This window comes from Heloderma suspectum, chromosome 8 (genome assembly GCF_057233095.1).
Source record: "Heloderma suspectum isolate Gila_16-S chromosome 8, 16-S_ref, whole genome shotgun sequence".
NCBI classification, from domain to species: domain Eukaryota; kingdom Metazoa; phylum Chordata; class Lepidosauria; order Squamata; family Helodermatidae; genus Heloderma; species Heloderma suspectum.
The window spans coordinates 33,504,997-33,520,925 of record NC_139465.1 but is presented as its reverse complement, the minus strand read 5'-3'; the positions used below and the strand labels follow the sequence as shown (position 1 = coordinate 33,520,925).

Below are 15,929 nucleotides of genomic sequence, written 5' to 3'. Positions count from 1 at the left end.
ATATACCAAATGTTACATACTGAGGTAAATAATGTAAATACTTATGTAAATACTTATGTAAATACTTACGTAAATATTTACGTAATTATTTCGGTATTTTTCCGCATGATGAAAAAACATTTGCATCCATCTGAGGGTGGAGGATGGAAGAAAAGGCACCTGATAATCTCTGAAACACAGATGGAGCGGATTTTACACAGTCTGTGCACCCCTACAATAAGGCTGAATCTCGTCTTGAGGGTACATAATTTTGGGGCATAGATACATCATCAACTCAGAAGGACACACACAAGAACAGCATAACTTCTAATGATAGATGAGAATTAGTGGTATTGCAAAACTTCATGATTACATGGTTCAGAATCTGAACTTGTCCACTTTATAATGTTCAGATGTGTTAAGAAATGGACATAATTTCCCCCTGAATTACCAGGAAGCATGCAGGCTGTTTTACGAACTTGTGCAAAAGTATGTCAATGAAGTATACAAAAATGGGAAGTGTGTCTCTGCTTTTTTTGTCCAAATCATAGACTTTGAGCACAGCTGATGAAACTATGAAGGCAGTTGAAAATTATGTGACAATATGCAGTGTCTGCCCCAGGTTTTTGAGGGCACTTGGCCAAGACACCCTGAGTGCCCCCCTTCCTCTGTGGGTGTCAGGGTGGAAACTGAGCCGATAGAACCCCAGAGCAAATCTGATTCTGAGGAGGATCAGCAATCCGTGGGAGAGGAGCCAGCTCATCCCTCACAGGCACAGCAGCTGGCAGAGGTTCCTCCTGCCGGCATTCCTGAGATAGATAGTGATCCTGGCAGTGAGAGAGTGCAGGAGGGGGGCTTGCTGGATGCTTGACGCAGACGCAGGGAGTGATGAGCGATGGAGGGCGCGGAAAGGAGGCGTAGCACCCATTTGGCGCCCAAGCAACAGCCGCCTCCCGTGGACCCAAGGGAAAGAGGGAGGATCTCTCCCTAGCCCACAATAGGGATGTACGAAAATGACTTACCTGTTCACAGATTATGTTTATGGTGGGGGGGGAGGTGTTCCGTCCCTCCCCCCAGAATCCTCGCCAAGGGGGAGGTGCTCCGTTCTTCCCCCCCAGAATCCTCCGCGGCCGGCTGTGCTCCGTGGCAGCTCCGCGGAGCAGCCGGCCAGGCCCAGCCAGGCCAGAGCCGTCCGCAGCCAGATTTCCAGCCACGGAGGGCTCTGGGGGAAAAAAACCCGCGTACGCAAATGGCGGCAGCTATGGCCGCCGCCATTTGCGTTCCTTAGTTTGGGCCGTCTTAGTCTACGTAAATATTTATGTAGACTAAGATGGCGAAAATAAGGGGAACGCAAATAGCGTAGCGGACGTAGACTAAGATGGCCCAAACTAAGGAACACAAATGGCGGCGGCCGTAGCCGCCGCCATTTGCATATGCCTTTTTTTTTTTTACCCAGATGTTTTAGGCTACGTAAAAACTTATGTAGCCTATCACGTCTCTGTAAAAAAAAAACAAAACCCTGCAAATGGCGGTGGCAGCAGCCTTTCGGAAGACCAGCCGCCGCCGCTGAAGCTGCCGCCGGAGCCGCCGCCGCCGCCGCCCGGAAGGTCCGCCCCAGGTAAGTCTCGTCCCGGGGGGGATCCACAGAGGGTGGCAGGCCATTCTGCCACAGATTTCAGGGGGCTGAATGCACTGGCATTCGGCCTTACCGTGATCTGTGGCGGAATTCTCTGCCATCCCTAGCCCATATGTTCAGGGTCTTCAAGTGACTCGCCTTCAAATGGGGACCAACTGCCTACTTGGTAGGGATGTACGAAAGTCACTTACCTTTTTGAAGGGTGACATTCGTGGTGGGGGGGGAGGCGCTCCATCCCTCCCCCCAAAATTCTGGCCGGGGGGGAGGCGCTCCATTCCTAACCCCCAGAATCCTGGCCGGCCAGCTCCACTCCGCAGGGATTCTGCAGAACCGCCGGCTGGCTCCGCCAGCGGCCAGACATCCAGCTGCTGGCTAGCAGGGACGCAAATGGTGGCGGCCGTAGCCGCCGCCGTTTACGTCCCTGCAGTCAGCCATGATAGGCTACGTAAATGTTTACGTAGCCTATCACGGCTGATTTAAAAGAAAAAAAACGCGCGTACGCAAATGGCGGCCCCCATGGGCACCGCCATTTGCATTCCTTATTTTGGCACGTCTTAGTCTACGTAAACATTTACGTAGACTAAGACGGCAAAATAAGGGGAACGCAAGTAGTGTAGCGTCTATGCTATTTGCGTTCCCCTTATTTTCGCCGTCTTAGTCTACGTAAATGTTTATGTAGACTAAGACGTGCCAAAATAAGGAACGCAAATGGTGGCACCCATGGGCGCTGCCATTTGCGTACGCACGTTTTTTGTTTTTTTGTTTCAATCAGCCATGATAGGCTACATAAACATTTACGTAGCCTATCACGGTGTTTTTTAAAAAATCTAGCCGTGATAGGCTACGTAAATCTTTACGTAGCCTATCACGTTTTTTTGTTTTTTTGTTTTTTTATTTTTTTATTTTTTTAACTGGAAATGGTGGCGGTGGCAGCCGGTCGGAAGACCGGCCGCCGCCGCCCTGCCGCTGCCCCGCCGCAGCTCCGCTGCCGGAGCCGCCGCCGGAGCTGCCGCCAAGAAGATCGACCCAAGGTAAGTCCCGCCCCGGGGGGGGCGGGGGGGCAGACCGTTCCGCCACCCATTTCGGGGGGCTGAATGCACTGGCATTCGGCCTCCCTGAGATCCATGGCGGAATTCTCTGACATCCCTACTACTTGGCGCATAGGCTACTCTGCTGTTCCTTGCTTAGTCACTGGTGATAGCATCTGAAAGAGTCATTAAGTTGTGAAGGGATTAAAGCCTTGAAAAGAATCCTTTCATCTGTGTCTTGAGTTGGCTATTGGAGTCTATTGGAAGAGGCCGCCAGGGCGCTCCTGACAGTGAGTACCTTTTTACCACCATGGCCACCGGCTGCTATTCCTCCTCATCCTGTCTGTCATCATTGGCACCACTTGCTTTCTTGAAAGGAAGACAGCCTGTGAGCAAATAGGCAGTGGCATCTGTTATTCCTCCTTCTCCACATATCCATTGTCTGGGCCAAAGCAAGTGTCAGGTGAACAAGCAGATTGCAACGGTGAATAGGAAAGGAAACTCCAAGGAGATCTTGTCAGTAGGCCCTTGGCAGGTGCCCAACCATGCCTACTCGTGACCCCAGCCCTGGCAATATGAGAAGATGCAGTCAATTTACAAGTAAGTCTAGGAGTTGTGGGTTGGGAAAGGCAAACCTTTTCCCCATGTGTTCTCCAATAGCACTCCAATTCTGTGCTGAGCAAATGGAAGCTCATCCATTACTAATTAAACTGCAAGGCTTAATTTGCTTAATCAATTGGTTTTTGATCAATTTTTAATCGTCAAGGACAAATTTAAATGGAAAGGGCTGAGAATTAGGGATATGCTTTTGTGATTTTGTTTATAAAAAGTAGTAATTCTGGCATATTACTGTAATAGGGAATGACTATTTATTCATTACATTTCTATACCACCCAATAGCTGAAGCTCTCTTGGCAATTAAAATTAACAACAATAAAAACCATAAAAACAAGACATTAAAATACCATATAGAATTTTTAAACTTTAAAACTTTTTTTGAAAGGGGGGTCCACCATTAATAATTTACTTTTAAACTATGAATGCTGGGCTCTTCTTCTAGCAACACGCAATAACATTTTGATTATTAAATGGCTCTTACATTTCTTTCAGTGTATGAAAAAGGCATCCATATCAAGTCTTTGGTAATATGCAGATTTATAATAAGAACTGGTGATTAATCAACTAAGGGCGCCATCCTATCCTCTGAACTCAGAAGCTGCTGAGTATCCAGTGCAGGATCGCCGGAGAGCAATGGCTCTATGCTCCAGCTGCCCTGTATTTCTGCTAGATGGGCAATTTCACCTGACTAGCAGCAGAACCTTAGAGGGGGAGGGAAGGAGGCTGGGGCAGCCATAGGAACTGATGTAACACAGCCACTCTGGTCTCCTCCTCTCCTTGCCCCCAGGAATACCCCCATTTCCCTATCACCATTTTCTGAGTGTGGAGCGGTAGCCACTGCAGTTCTACGAGGGGGATCTGAAGGGGGTGGGGTACACGGTTTTCTGGCTCTGAGCTTGGAGCCAGGAAACTGAACTATCCTATTCCCCTCTTGAGATGCTGTCTGGTGGGGATAGGATTGCTCTCTAAACATTCTTTAATCAGTGGACAGTCTTAATAAGAAGAGCGTTCCTAATATATTTCTGGAATTCTCACCCTGTGAATGCAGTCTTGAAATGGTGAGATTCTAACTGAGACTACAATGTAGTCATGGGCAGGTTCTTAAAAGGGAAACACAGACAATTCTGTACCATATGGTTCAAATCATTTATGAAATGAATCCCCTAGGAATAATTTCAGATGTTGGAAACCTTTAAAATGCCAAAATAAAAAACAGATTTACTGTGTTTCTCTCTCTCTCTCTCTCTCGGACAAAATAAAATCAGTTAGCAGATGCCCTGTTGCTCATGCAGAATACCAGATGATTATTAAGTTCCCTTTCCCCTTTTACTCAGAAGTGCACATGAATGGTGTCATTTCTTAATAACTGATGACATAAATCATAAGGATTAAAATATCAGTTCTGTCCCCTGCAGGGATATGCTCCTCCATGCCCCAGTGTGACGTGTGAGTTTGAAGATTACTAGTGCATTGAGCGGAGTGACCGAGTGAATTAAGCCCTTGCCAGAGATGAGCGCTACTTATTCTTTCATTGGTGACGTTTTTCACAGAAAAGGAATTTAGATGAAGCTGGGTAGGCGTAGCAATTCTTTTTTATCTTGGTAAATAGGAGTTGCTGCATTTTCATAGCAAATCTGAGGAAACAGTAGATTCAGAAACCACTTCAGGGCCACCTCACTCAGAGCATATTATATAATAGTCCTTACAGAGTAGTACATCTCAGCCAGGGCTGCGCTAGGTTTGAGGTGGCTCTGGGCAAATTGTCTTCCGTTGTGTCAGTGGCCCCTGGCACGCTTGCCTGGCTAAAATAACAGTGCTCCAAGGAGCACAGGGCAATGCTATGTCAGGTGCATTGTGGGAAGTTAAAAGGGTGGCTCGATCCAGCCACCTGGTGCTGCTCCGAAGGCCAGGCTAGAAAAAAGAAAATGGAGGGCATAGTTCAGGCATCAGCAGTGTGCCCTGCCTTGGGACTGGGCTTTGCCAGCTGCCCAAGGGTGCTGACATCAGTCCTGACTGCAACTATGACATCATCACTCATGCCAGAACATGAAAAAGAACGAGTGCTGTGATTCTTCCACTCTTGTTAACCACTCTCATTCAATCTCATAAAAAAAAAATGCTTTCAAAAAGAAAATCAAAGAAGAACATTTCAGAGAAATTATCATGGCTGGGGATCAGGGTTCTTGTGCTTATCTTACCTATGAGGTGGCTGAAAAGTGTGTGCTTACATTTCGAAGATGTGCACAACATTTGGAAAAATATACATGGATTTTCAGTGCAAAAAGAAAAGAACACCACCACCAAAGCTCGAAATCTGGTACAGACTCAGTTTGGAATGAACACCAAGATGGAATTTGGAGTTGGCCGTGCTTCAGTTTTGCTGAATCACACATCCCTAGCCATCTCTGCAGGAATCCTTTTCGGAGAATGCCCTGGAACCTGCCGAGACAAACGTTGCACAGGGGCAGCTGGTGTTGGAGGGACATTGCAGCAGATCAGGAGGAACCTGGGCCCTCATGTGAGATGGCAGTTGGCTCTTCCCTCCAAGATCTTGACCTCTCTGAGATGAACACCCAGTGGCCTCCTAGCCCTCAGGAGCACAAGCACCTATAGATGCAGGCTTGGTCAGATGCCAGGTGAAGTGCCTGGCCTGCAGGTGTGCTCTGTATGGGGTTCTGTAGGCTCAGGCTTAAATGCCTTCAGTTCTCAGCACAGAGTGCTTGAACAATGTCTGGGCACCAGCTTTCTGCTTTGTGTTTTCCCTGACTACCAAGCTCTTCTCTGGACACCCCCCCTGCAAAAAAAAAATAAAAATGTTTGGACCTTGGACTGCATTAAGACCTTGCTTTAAGACCATTGCTAATTCCTAGCTGCTCTGTGTTTTCACCACAGGAAAAGGGTAAGGGATGAGGAACCTTTGGCCCATGGGCTAAATTTGGGCCACCAGGCTAGCCCATCTGGCCTGGAGGGCCTTGGCAGAGGCCCCTCTTCTCCCTCAAGCCCTGCACCTTCAGGGCCAGTGGGGATCTCCTTCCATGCCGTTCCCCCTCCGAATTACGGAAGGCAAGTGGTATGCTCAGGGGAGTTCTCGCTGTTATCTCTGATCACTGATTGGAGAACAGTGGGTATTCCCTTGGCATGCCACTTGCTATCCTGATGTGAAAGGGCGTGGCACCGGCAAAACCATTTGGCCTTGGCTAGGGCTGTTTTGCTGCATGTGGGTTTTCCCTGTGTGCAGTGAAGCCACGTCCCTCACCAAGGTGGCTCCCTGCCACCTCAGTGGAAGATCTGTCTTTGCCCACTCTGTGTCCTCTCCAATGGAGGAAGGCATAGAGCTGGTGGAGCCAAGTCCCTGGCTGAGGTGCTGGGTAGAGGAGTGCTCCTCCACCTGGCAACCCAGTTGGGGCAGCTTTGTGCACCCCACATCCTCCCCACTGGGGGAATGTAGGGGGCAGGTGAAGCTCCAGTGGAGGAGCTCCAGTTGCCATTTTGGCTTGGGACCAGATTATGTGTGTGTTTGTGGTGGTGTGTGGCCCTTCTCCCTGACGTCATCTGGCCTGCAGAGGGCTGGGTAGTAGGGTCATCTGCCCTCCTGCAAGTTTCCCACTCCTGATCTAGGCCAATGTGGTGTATTTTGACTGCCAGCAGTTCTCCGTGGCGTCAGGCAAGGTGGTTGTCATTGACCCAGTCCAGGTCTTTTAATTGGAGATAGATGGGAATGAACCTGGATCTTCTATGGATACAGCATATCCATTGTCATTGATATGTGGTGCTGTTTTTCCCCAAACTAACTCTCAGCTCACAACATGAGACATTGAATAATAATAAAGGGGAGGAAGGGGGGGGAATCCAACATACCTATTTTTGGTAAAAGATGTAGCCACAGTCCTATACCCGCTAATCCCAGGTATGCCTCATTGAACTCAGTGCACATCCATTCTGCTTCCATTGAGCTGTATTGAACTGAATGCACTTGCCATTTAGGGCACAATCCTATCACAACAGTCAGCCTTCTCCGAACTTCGGCCGACTATCCAATGCAGCGCAGGTGGAGCACGCAGGGGAACCTTTCCTCCGTTCTCCAGCGTCCCTGTATATGCAGCTAGACAGCTGATTTTGGCTGTATAGTTGGGGACATCAGAGCAGAAGGGGGGGAGGCTGGATGGTGCATAGGAAGCATTGTAACAACACTTCCAAGGTCTCCCGTGCCTGCCCCCAGGAATGGCTCTTTTTTGCCCACTCTACACTGCAGTTATGAGCACGGAGACAGGGAAGAACCGTGCTGCCTATGAGACAGCAGGGGACGGGGAGGGGAGCACGGTTGCTGGGAGCTGAGCTCAGAACCTGGGAACCAAGCTCATAGCCCTGGCTCCGAGCTCAGTTCCCAGAAACTGAAACATCCTACGGCTGTCTAGACACAGTCTAGCAGCCATAGGATTGCTGCCTTACTGTATTTCTAACCCACCATTTGACCTAATTGTATTCATTTATTCAAAAGAATTTTATAGTATTGTCCTAGGGCAAGGCAGCTCACAAAATGTCATTAAAATATGGTTAACAACATGGCACTCTCCTCCTGAGCAAATAGCATTTGAATAGCCAAACCTCTTGGTACATCTGGTTTTGATGAACCAGATGGACATAAACAACAGAAGCTGACAAATGGTTCACAAGGTTCACAATAGTGTTGACCTCAATAAAGATCATGTCAGCCCCTGAAACTAAAATTGTCCAGAAAGAAGGATATCATAAGACTAAGACTTTTGGTTTTTATTTGCCTTTCATTCCTATTACTAGTTGTGTGTGAGTGTGTATGGCAGAAAAAAAGAGAGTGAGACAGAGTGAATCTTTACAACTGTACAAAACATTTCTGACTTTGTGGCTCTTGGGTCAAAAGCAGTTGTGCCAAAATCCCAAATGCTTTAAATCCCAAATGCTTTAATTAACAGAGCAACCTTAACCTCCATGGGTTGCCTTCCAAAGGGAGTTAGGATGGGGCAGAGATCCCCTCTGGCATTGGAGAAGAGCTAACAGGGCTTTAGAAGTGTCAGAGGATCCACCATTTCAATACCAATTAGGATTACTTTGTAAGATCTTTCTTATCAGGCATGGGGGTTGGTAACCTGTAGGCCAAAATATCTGGAGGGTCACAGCTCTCATCATTGCTCATCATTGAGTATACTGGGTAGACCTGATGGGAACTGTAGGCCAAAACATCTGGAGAACCACAAGTTGCCCACCTCTGATTTACAATTAGCAGATATTTACAAACACATATTTATAAATGTTCACATGTCTGGCTGCCAGTGGTTGCTGGGGGAGTTCTTATTTTTAGGGCATTGATGTTCTATAAATGTCTAAAGATTGGTTAGTGTGACCAGATGGACTAATACATTTTGTGGATTTATTTTCAAGGCTATAACTATGTTAGCCTTGATGTGCTAAGCATCAGATGCATGTGTATTTTGGTCCCCTCTCTTCCGTGCTTTCTCACATATGTAGGGTGGCCACTTGCACGTCATTAAAAAGAAGAACTGCATCACCAAAAAAAAAGGATAACAGAGGGGAGAGCTTTGCATACAGTTTGCAAATGCTAATTTGTATGTATATATGCAAATTTAGAAATAATGTCTACCATTTTAATAGAAATAAGGAAGACTGTGACCTGGTGCCCTGTGTGCCTGCTGTCCAGATGCTAACTGTTGATGGGCAACTTCAAGGCCCATGACATACTCCCTTCTTATCTTTAAACTAGACTGAGGTTGGAGAGCACATCAAACAGAGGACACATTCAAATTGAGGACTGTCCTCTATAAAGTAGATTGGCTGGATAGCCTACACACATTCATTTGAGCTGCTTCCCCATGGTAGAATTAGAGATGGACAACTGAGCGATGTTCGAGGATTCTCCAAACACCATCTCTCCACTCATCTTGTGCCCAATTCCCATTCACGGTTGCTGCTCATTCTGCACGACTGGGAAACTTTGCAATCAATCTAATGAGAGATTTGAGCAAATTTGCACAACTTTCCTCCATAGATTAAAGTGGGGCTGATTCAGTCTACTGGGGAAATTTGCACAAATAAGGAAATTGTGCAAATTGAACTGGAAATTGGGGATGAGAGAAAAGTGAGCCCATGTTCAACAATTTACCAATGTTTTTGGTGGACACATGCTTGTGCTTGCATTCAGAGCTTTGAACAGGGCATGCTCGCATGTTTTGTGAGCAAAAACAGAATTCTCATACATCCCTTAGTGGAATCTAACAGTAAATACCATGTGGGTAGAGCCAGTCCTTATTGTTGTTGTGGTGGTGATGGTGGTATTATTGTTGTTGTTGTTGTTATTGATTTATTTTATGTTGCATTTCTATACCTCCACATAGTCAAAGCTCTCTGGGTGGTTTCCAAAGACTAAAGAACATTAAAATACAGTATACACAATTCAAAAACCATTTATGTAAAATACACAAACAGTATACACAGAGACAACATATATCTAAAAACAACTTTGAGCAGTCAACCATAACCATAAGACAGATCCAGGACTGATTTAAAAACTCGTCATACGCTGCCAAATGCATAAGAAAAAAGATAGGTCTTAACCTGAAGCCAAAAAGACAACAGTGTTGGTGCCAGGCCGACCTCATTGGGGAGCTAATTCCGCAGTTGGGGGGCCACCACTGAGAAGGCCCTCTCCCTCATTGCTACCTTCCAAGCATACCTCAGAGGAGGCACCCAGAGGAAGACTTTAGATGCTAAGTGAAGAATATGGGTAGGCTTATGTCGGGAGAGGTGCTCTGTCAGGTTTTGCAGTCCCAAGCCATGTAGGGCTTTGTAGTTTAAAACCAGCACCTTGAATTGAGCACCTTGAATCGAGTCATGGGTCTTTCCCTCCCTATATGGGAGGGTGTTAATCAGATCAGATGGAAAGTGGTAAGCCTACCTGATTGGTGAATTCACCTTCATGGTGAATTCATGCACCCATGCTCTCTCTCTCTCTCTCTCTCTCTCTCTCTCTCTCAATCTCTCCTGGAATGCACAAGGGGAAATTCTCTCTCTATGTGTATCAGTGAAGCAGATCAAAATGTGCACACAGATCTGATCCTTAGGATATGAAGACCAATGTTTTTAGAATTTTGTCAGGGAAATCCTTAGCAGCAACAACAATGACCGGCTCATACATCCCTATGTTAATTATGGCACACAAAAAGGTCTTTACCTCTTAAATTTGTCATGAATACATGCAGTGGTTCGTCCTTGCGGAGTTTCAAGAAATGCAGATGGGGGCAGGGAATTTAGCTAGTAGTTGCCCTAGTTTGTAGGCTCAAGCTATAAGCATCCATCTCCCCAGGAGCTTCCACAAGATCCAAGTAAATGCATAGAATTGTGTACGCACCTCAAAATAAAAAAAGTGCAGATTTTGAGCATTATCCATACAAAATAAGGAGTTTCATTGCAATCAGCATGCTTAACTGTGTGCTCAAATGCCCGTGATCTCAATGGAAAATTAAGCATGCTTAAATGGGTATTTTATCAGTAGTTATGTGCTTATGTATATTGGCACGTGCTAAAATATTTCAATCTGCCCTGGCTCTGTGGAATAGGTGGAATATTCACTGATTTTCTATCACATTTAAATCTAGCTGCTTTTTAAATTCGGAAGAGTTGCTAAATTCTGCCTGACTGGGATTATCTTTAAGCTACAGCAAATTGTTTTTGTAGTGTCTAAAAGATGATTTGAATCTTGTGGCTTTGATGATCTCCAGTCTTAATATCCTCCTCCTGCAGTCACCAGTTTATCTGGTTGAGTTCTGATGATGATCATGGTGAAACAGGAGACACAATGGCTACTTTCCTTGGAGCCTTCTGAGCAATGCCTGGGTGTATCCACCAAGCCTTCAGTTGCAAAAGTGGAGGAGACAAACCCAACTGGGCCATTTGAGAAACTGCCAGTAGAATTTAGTATTGTCTAATGCAATGTCTCTTAAGCTGGTATTTAGATATGCCTTTAGAAGGTGAGGCTATGGAACAGGGTCAGCTCCAGGTTGGGGGGGGGGGCTGGAAAAGTGGCTCTGGTGCCCCTCTGCTTACTTACATCTCATGCCCCTGGGTGCCAACTTGGGAAGGCTGATTGCCACTTTAATTTCCCACGATGCCTCATTGTGATGCTATGTCAGGCACTCCCAGGCTTTGTGGGAAATTTTAAATGGTGGACAGTTTCTCAGACTCATCCAGATTAGTCCATGGCTGGGGGAGCAAGCATGTGGCCAAGGGAATGAGTAAGTGAGCAAGCAGTGGGAGGCACACTGGAAGCGCTTTGTCAAAGGGCCCCTCTAGAACCAGCGGTGGCAGCCATGAAAAAAACAACAACCTGGGCTGAGGGAGCAAGTAGGTAGGCCAAGTATCAGCACCAATGGAGCCCTTTGGATTGTTTGAGTTTCAGCAGCTGGCCAAGTACGACAGGTGCTGATACCAGGCCTGGTGGCCACAGCATAGTCAAATCCCAACAAGTCAATGAGCAACCTGATACCTTGGTGGCCTACTCTATCATCCCCTGCAGGCTGCATGTGAGAAACACTTGTCTAGTAAACATATGTATAACCTTTGTTTTTCTTTATATTTATCTCTTAGTCAGGTTTGATAAGGACACAGGAGAATGACTTCCTTATATCCCCATTACCTCAACACCTAGCGCAGGAGCACCACTACATGCCACCTGCCGGACACCACCCTCATGTATTGTACAAACGGACAGCTGAAGAGAAGGTTCACCGGTACAAAGTAGATTCAAATCCCCATCACTTTCCCCCCAGCCATCACAGAAATCACACTGCCCACAAGTATCACGTTCAAGCTAATGATTACCAACACGGAAGGTTTCAAAAGCAGCATTTTTGTGGACGTCGCAAGAAATGTATGTAAGGAAACTTTCTCTCTCTTTCTTTGACGTAGTAATTATTAGATTATTAGGTGCTTATTGCTGAGGTGATTTGCAGCCATGGCATTGATGATGACTGCATGTTGTCAATTGCCCAAATAAAAAGGGCATTTTAGAAATTATCAGTATTGGTTTCTGTAAATCCCAGTCTTGTAGCTCCTGTGGATATGTAGGGGAATCAGATGAGTACATGGATATTCATAGATCAGGGACTTCTCTGTTTACTTGAACAGTAGGAATAGCCCTATGTTTCTACCAGTTGTACAGATATATTCTAGAGACTGGAGCAAATAAAGAAGACTCTGCTCATGTGAAGAGATGTGTGTGCTTAAGGGTATTCCAGAACTTTGGATGGGGATGTTACCTCATTCAGGTTCACAACAAGCAGTCAAGTGCTGCTTTCCCATTTTATTGATAGGGAAATTGAGCTCCAATTCACATCTTTGTTTCTGTAATGGTGACTTGACTACCTCACTTGTGGAGGTCCCACTCCAAAACTAGTGCGTGTGATAGCTGCTGTGACATTTGCCATTTCCACATGGGCACGGTTTCAGTTGTGCTAAATGCATGTTCTCCCAGCTAATATTCAGAAGCTTTCCTAAGGCCAATTTGCAATATGACAACTGGTGTATACAAAATGACTATTGGAACATACAGTGATGTCTCCATGCAGCAACAAGCTGTTTGTGCAATAGCTTCCTATCTACATGAAAAGGTGTTTCTTTGAGCTAGTGGAAACTTTTTCTGTGGGACGTTTGCAGTGGCATGACGTAAAGTTCCTTGGTCTGCACAGCAAGCCATCTTGTTCATTGTGGAGGTGATCACTATGAGAAATGATTTTTGGTAGCCTTCACATGATTATCCTTTCTTGTGCATTGGCCATAACAGATGTCTCACAAGACCCCAAGAATTCTGATTACTCAAGCCTTGTTCATGTACTCATCTGTACAGAAAGGAACACATGCTCAGGTTCACCCTGCCTCGACCTCCACATGTTCAAGGCTGCCATTTACATAGAGCCTGTGTGCATATCCTCCCATAACTTTGGATAAATTGAGGGTATCAGTGGAATCCTATGCTCACAGGCAGCAGATGCATGGGGCCCTTGAATGTGTCAAGGTCTGAGGCTGAGCCAACAGGGAGGATGCCAATCACAAGTCCATTTCAGATGAATATGTGAATAGAACTTCAGTGCTTGCTTTTAGGTTAGCTAAGTTGTTTTCTTGTTGCCTTTATGAACACCAAACCGAAATACTCCTGAAATGTGATTAGGAGAGCTGACTGACTACGAATGTGAAATGGTTGCCAGAGGTTCCTTTTCTACCTGGATGCTAATGTCCCTCAGTACAAACCTAGCTAAACATTCAATGATGATTATTATTCATCTGATTCAGTTTGGAAGATGACCTCTTTCTAGTTGTATAAAAGAGATCCATCCCATCAATGGAACAACTTTTTTTTTTTAAGGGAATAAAATATTAATATTAGGGCATAGGTCTAACATTTGTTGCTTCCAGATTTCTTTAATAATTACAGTCAGTGTGTAGATTTCTAAATTCAGCATTAATCAGCAGTTTTTTAAAGCTGTTCATCCCAAAGTACATAATTCCAGAGCAGATGTGCCAAGTGGATCATGTTTAGCAAGTCATGCTTTAGTAATACTATTTTCCCTTTTTTTAATAACTTTTTTTCTTTAATAGCAACAGCCAACACAAGATTTATCCCAAGACAAGGTGACCTGGAAAAGCTACCTGCTGCAATATATAATATATAAAAGCAATATATAAAGCAATATATTTGTATGTATATAAAGCAATATATTTTGTGATGCCTGTGAGATCCCATATTTCCAGCTAAACAAATTTTTTTTTAGCACACTGAAAATATCTGCTGTGCTTGGTTGGTACATATGGCTTGATTTCAAAAGATAAGGGGTTAGATGTAAAGGTTGTGTGAGGAGATGTATACTCATACCACAGGCCTTTCCCCTCCCCTTCTTCTCACGGCTGCCCCCGTGAGCCCTCCTGAATGCCATGGGCTGTGTAGTGGAGGGCTGTAACAGGAGAAGAGTATCACCCCCAAAAGGGCAGAGAAACTCTGTGAGAGGAGTGTAACCTTTGGGTCCAACCCAATGCTTTCCAGGTCACATATCTTGTTGGTGAATATTAAGAACTGAGCTTACTCTCTAATGCACTGAAATACAAATGCTGAGAACAACGGAATTACCCAAGGCAAAAAGTCGATATTGGATTGGCAATACTTGCTGCTGCTTATCTGCATAGTGGTAGCTGCCAGAAATAAATTGAGATGAAATAAATTGAGATAAATTGAGAGTAGAGTCCCCTCTACTCAGCACTGGTTAGGCCTCATCTTGAGTACAGTGCTCAGTTCTGGGTGCCACACTTTAAGAAGGATGTAGACAAACTGGAGAGAGTTCAGAAGAGGCAACGAAGATGATCAGGGGACTGAAAACAAAGCCCTATGAGGAGAGACTGAAAGAACTGGGCATGTTTAGCCTTGAGAAGAGAAGACTGAGGGGAGATAGGATAGCGTTCTTCAAGTACTTGAAAGGTTGTCACAGAGAGGAAGGCCAGGATCTCGTCTCGATCATCCCACAGTTAGGGATGTCAGAGAATTTCTCCACGAATCTCGGGGAGGCTGAATGCCAACACATTCGGCCCCCCAAAATTGGTGGGGAAATTCTCCGACACCCCCCGCCCCCCTTGCGAATGTCCCTCTCGGCGGCGGGTCCCAACTGCCATTTCCCAGTAAAGTAAAAAAAAAAAACTGTGATAGGCTACGTAACAATTTACATAGCCTATCATGGCTAGATTTTCAAAGTCAGCTGTGATAGGCTACGTAAATCTTTACGTAGCCTATCACGGCTGACTTTGGGGGGGAAAAAAAAGCGCGTATGCAAATGGCGGCGCCCATGGGCATATTTGGGCACGGGTAGTCTACATAAAGATTTACATAGACTACGGCGAAAATAAGGGCAACGCTATTTAGACTACCCGTGCTCAAATAAGGAACGCAAATGGCGGTGCCCATGGGCGCCGCCATTTGCGTACGCGTTTTTTTTTTCAAAGTCAGCCATGATAGGCTACGTACGATTTACGTAGCCTAACATGGCTGACTTTGAAAATCTAGTTGTGATAGGCTATGTAAATCGTTACGTAGCCTATCACGTTGTGTTTTTTTTACATAACTTTTTTCTTTCGCGACCGGGGAGACGGGGCGCTCCCCCCCGGCCAAAATTTCGGTGGGGAGGGATGGGGCGCCTCCCCCCCGGCCTGAATTAAGGCCAGGGGGGGCGGGGCACCTCCCCACCCGCCAAGAATTTCGGGGGGAGAAACGGAGCGCCTCCCCCCCCACCGAAAACAGCTGCGGGACCAGGTAAGGGACTTTCGTCCATCCTTACCCAGAGTGCAGGACATGGAATAATGGGCTCAAGTTACAGGAAGCCAGATTCCAGCTGAACATCAAGAAAAACTTCCTGACTCTTAGAGCAATATGACAATGGAACCAATTACCTAGGGAGGTAGTGGGCTCTCCCACACTGGAGGCATTCAAGTTGAAGCAGACAGCCAGCTGTCAGGGATGCTTTGACTTAGATTCCTGCATTGAGCAGTGGGGTGGACTTGATGGTCTTATAGGCCCTTTCCAACCCTACTATTCTATGATTCTATGAGATTGTTAGGGTCTGAACCCCAAGTCTAGGTGCTGT

The 15,929-nt window shown here is 45.8% G+C and overlaps 1 protein-coding gene across 1 annotated transcript in view; it reads left to right on the top strand.

Annotated features, from left to right (window-relative positions):
* Nucleotides 1-15,929, top strand: part of ADAMTS18 (ADAM metallopeptidase with thrombospondin type 1 motif 18) — a 185,465-nt gene that overhangs the window by 63,765 nt on the left and 105,771 nt on the right. The window contains exon 4 of the mRNA XM_084811929.1: nt 11,896-12,178. Coding sequence (XP_084668055.1) covers nt 11,896-12,178 — 283 coding nt within the window. The remainder of the gene's footprint in view (nt 1-11,895; nt 12,179-15,929) is intronic.